This window comes from Dreissena polymorpha, chromosome 13, assembly GCF_020536995.1.
Source record: "Dreissena polymorpha isolate Duluth1 chromosome 13, UMN_Dpol_1.0, whole genome shotgun sequence".
Lineage (NCBI taxonomy): Eukaryota > Metazoa > Mollusca > Bivalvia > Myida > Dreissenidae > Dreissena > Dreissena polymorpha.
The window spans coordinates 35,687,701-35,690,917 of record NC_068367.1 but is presented as its reverse complement, the minus strand read 5'-3'; the positions used below and the strand labels follow the sequence as shown (position 1 = coordinate 35,690,917).

The 3,217-nt window shown below is 31.1% G+C and overlaps 1 protein-coding gene across 1 annotated transcript; it reads right to left on the bottom strand.

Annotated features, from left to right (window-relative positions):
- Window positions 1-283: 283 nt before the first annotated feature.
- Window positions 284-2,760, bottom strand: LOC127856638 (uncharacterized). Its single transcript, XM_052392958.1, has 5 exons — window positions 2,403-2,760; window positions 1,982-2,035; window positions 1,527-1,565; window positions 906-980; window positions 284-620 (listed from the first exon to the last, which is right to left on the bottom strand). The coding sequence occupies exons 1-5, from the start codon at window positions 2,527-2,529 to the stop codon at window positions 610-612; spliced, it is 306 nt and encodes a 101-aa protein (XP_052248918.1). The 5' UTR covers window positions 2,530-2,760; the 3' UTR covers window positions 284-609.
- Window positions 2,761-3,217: the final 457 nt, after the last annotated feature.

The following is a 3,217-nucleotide window of genomic DNA, read 5'->3' as shown; positions in this document are numbered from 1 at the left end:
TTGAAAAATGTTGTTTCAGATTCGCAAACTTAAGTTTTAGTTATGATATTTATGAGGAAACAGTAATACTGAACATTAACCATGCTCTAAAATAGCCATTATATGTATCTTTTTACGATTTATAAACCCGAAAATTATAAAGCGTTGCAACGAAAAACGAAAAATAATTTTGAGAGTTCTGTTGTTAACGTTATATTTTGTGAAACTACGAGGATTGCTTATATAAAGTATAAAATACACCTGCTATTCAATCCGGAAGGATGGCCGAGTGGTCTAAGTGGTAAACTTTTTACTCCAGGAATCCAAGGGTCAGTGGTTCGAGCCCTGCTGGGGGTTACCTTTTTTCTATTTTTAATTTTATTCTTGATTTTTTACTGGAGCTTTTTATATATATTGTTAACATTTATCAATATAAAGCATTTAAAGACAAACTTCAAAACATGTCGAAATCTGTGAAAAGGCCCATTTAAAAATTAGAGGCAAAAAATGACTATTATAATACAAACATATGTATGTGTGAATATTAAATAATTGTTTACCTCTTTTACTCTTGTTAACGGTGGCCATTTTCATTGATTTGGTTTTGGCCGCTGTAAATCACTTATTCAATCATGAGAATCCTGAAAATTGATTTGAAAAGGACTTAAAGATTTGGCAAAATGTTTACCTCACTTTCATACCTGCACATTGGTGTGAAATTGACTTAACTAGCTTGTGACCTCACACAATTACATGGATAACATGAGTGATGTTTCATTCAATTGGAAAGTGATATTTCAATGTTTCAATTTATTACTTTTGAAAAAAAAACAGTGATATGAAATGCTACACATGATAGGGATATATTGAATATGTACATGTATGCATTTGGTGAAATATGAAATAAATTCACTTATAATACTCACTAGTCCCTGACGAACATGGTCCAGCTTCATCTACCGATGCAAGTTGGGATACACAACATGACGTCTTTTGAGCACCTTCAAAAATCAAACAATTTGTTAGTTTTTAATGAAAATAATGAAAACAAGGGCTGTGTATAAAACCAATAATGGGCTTTCAGTTGTAGTGGCAGCCATTGTGTGAATACGTAAGAGTCAATATGACCTTGACCTTTGACCTAGTGATCTGAAAATCAATAGAGGTCATCTGCCAGTCATGATCAAGGTTCCTATGAAATTTCCTGATCCCAGGCCTACGCGTTCTTGATTTATCATCCGGAAACCCTTGGTAGACAGACCGACCGACCAACATGTGCAAAAAAATATACACCCTCTTTTTTTGAAGGGGGGCATAATGAAAATAATGCATCCTTCAAGTATAATTAACAAAGTTTATCATAACACAAAGTTAACTCAGAGGCTAAAACTCTTCATGACATTTGTTAAATTTAAAATGGACTTTTTCAACCAATTTACCTATTTGTCATGAATTAACTTACACAAATTACATTTTTCAATTAGTTTTGAATATTTATTTTTAGTTGACCAAAAAATTAACATAAAAATAAGGCCCTTGTCACTAACCTCTTTCATCTAATGTAAATGTCAAGCTTGTGGCGCCATCTGTGTAATAAATACAACATAGATACATAATGCATCAGTGTTATTTGTATTCACTCATTTCCAGATTTTTGTTGTTAGCATACATCATTCATAAAACCACTTGAAACATTGGGGAAGATAATAAGTACAACCATAGATATTACATTTTGATAAACCTTATGGTAGTTTAAAGAAAGCAACATGATCTAGTATTGAACAATCGATGCTATATGTACTAAAATAATGTATATATTTTCTTATAGATCATAAGACAACAACACAAGTCTTCGTCAATGCATTTTAGCAATATTACATACATGTATTGAGCAATGAATAGAAATAATTAATCAACATGTTATGTTTAATACAAAAGCTTTCTCCATTCGCAATTCTGTAATTAGCAAAGATGGATAGCGTAATCTATTTTAATAGTTTACCTGTTGGAATCTTGCCCAAATCTATGATACTGGGTAATAGGGTACCCTCTGGAGCTAAGTAAATAAAGGAATACAGATAATTTTCATTTGAACAGTTTATAATTCACAATCAAACATATATATGATCTGTACTGAAAACAATCCAAACAAACAGACAAAGGTGAAATATGATAAATCTTTAATACAATACTTTTGTTATGCAGTTAAAAAATATTGTATTTCATTCCAATCATGAATTAATAGTATCTTTGTTAAACATTACCTTCATGACTGAATACCAAAGCATAATGCCAATAATCCAAAAAGTTGGAATGAACAATCAGCCACTTATATTAACTTAAAAAGCTTAAAGAAAAAAGAAAATAGTATTATAATGATAAGCAATGACAATGGTATTATATTTTATATAAACTGTACAAACCATCAGTGTCGATTGCATTGGGGACCCCTGCAAGAGAGGCGGAATCCCCAAAATGCTCAAGGAGAATGCCTTCCGGGATGGTGAACTCCTTCACCCGGGGCCCTCCACCAGTGCCTGGCCTCCTCATCTCGTCATTTTTAGTCCGTGCTATAGTTATTTTGAGAAGAAACTGTGTAATTTAAGAGTCTAAAATAAACAGTAGGAGCAAAAGTTAAACCAATGTTTGATTTGATGCTATTTTAAGCACTTTTCATGTATCTTGATTTGCACATTATGTATGAGTATGCTGGGCCAGTGAAAAATTGCAGTGTAGTTATTAATTTAACAATGTTCAAAATTCATAAAATTCCCCAAAGTTAATATTATTTTCATATTTTTTAATTATGGATCTCTCAACAATATTGCATGTAGATAGCATAGGCTAAAAATATAAAAATGAACCTATAACAAAAAAAAACAATAACACATTTTATCTACTTTTCACACAGTAACTATGATGTGTTACTTTAATAAATTGAATGTACATATTATTTTCATTCCATAAGAATCATTAAGTTCAGAGAAAAATAACACAGGAGTTTATTTCCTAAATTTCACTTACTCTTGTCTTTCATATTATAATACTTCTTTTTCACTTCCGGACCTGCAGGCCTGTAGGTTGAAAATTGGCTGAAATAAATTAAATGCAATTTGGCACATTTTTCAGAAATAGAGTCTTAGATATGCATAAAAACAAACAAATGATTGTTTATTCCTTAAATCATGTTTCCACATTGCATTCTACATTTCATGTGTGTTTGAACCAAACAAAATTA

What these genes read in the sequence shown, in the direction of transcription:
- LOC127856638 (XM_052392958.1), bottom strand. Translation starts at nt 2,529, where the DNA reads ATGAGGAGGCCAGGCACTGGTGGAGGGCCCCGGGTGAAGGAGTTCACC. An exon ending in CAATGCAATCGACACTGATG is followed by an intron (nt 2,036 to 2,402) that starts GTTTGTACAGTT and finishes TTATTTACTTAG; the next exon opens with CTCCAGAGGGTACCCTATTA. An exon ending in TTTGGGCAAGATTCCAACAG is followed by an intron (nt 1,566 to 1,981) that starts GTAAACTATTAA and finishes TTTATTACACAG; the next exon opens with ATGGCGCCACAAGCTTGACA.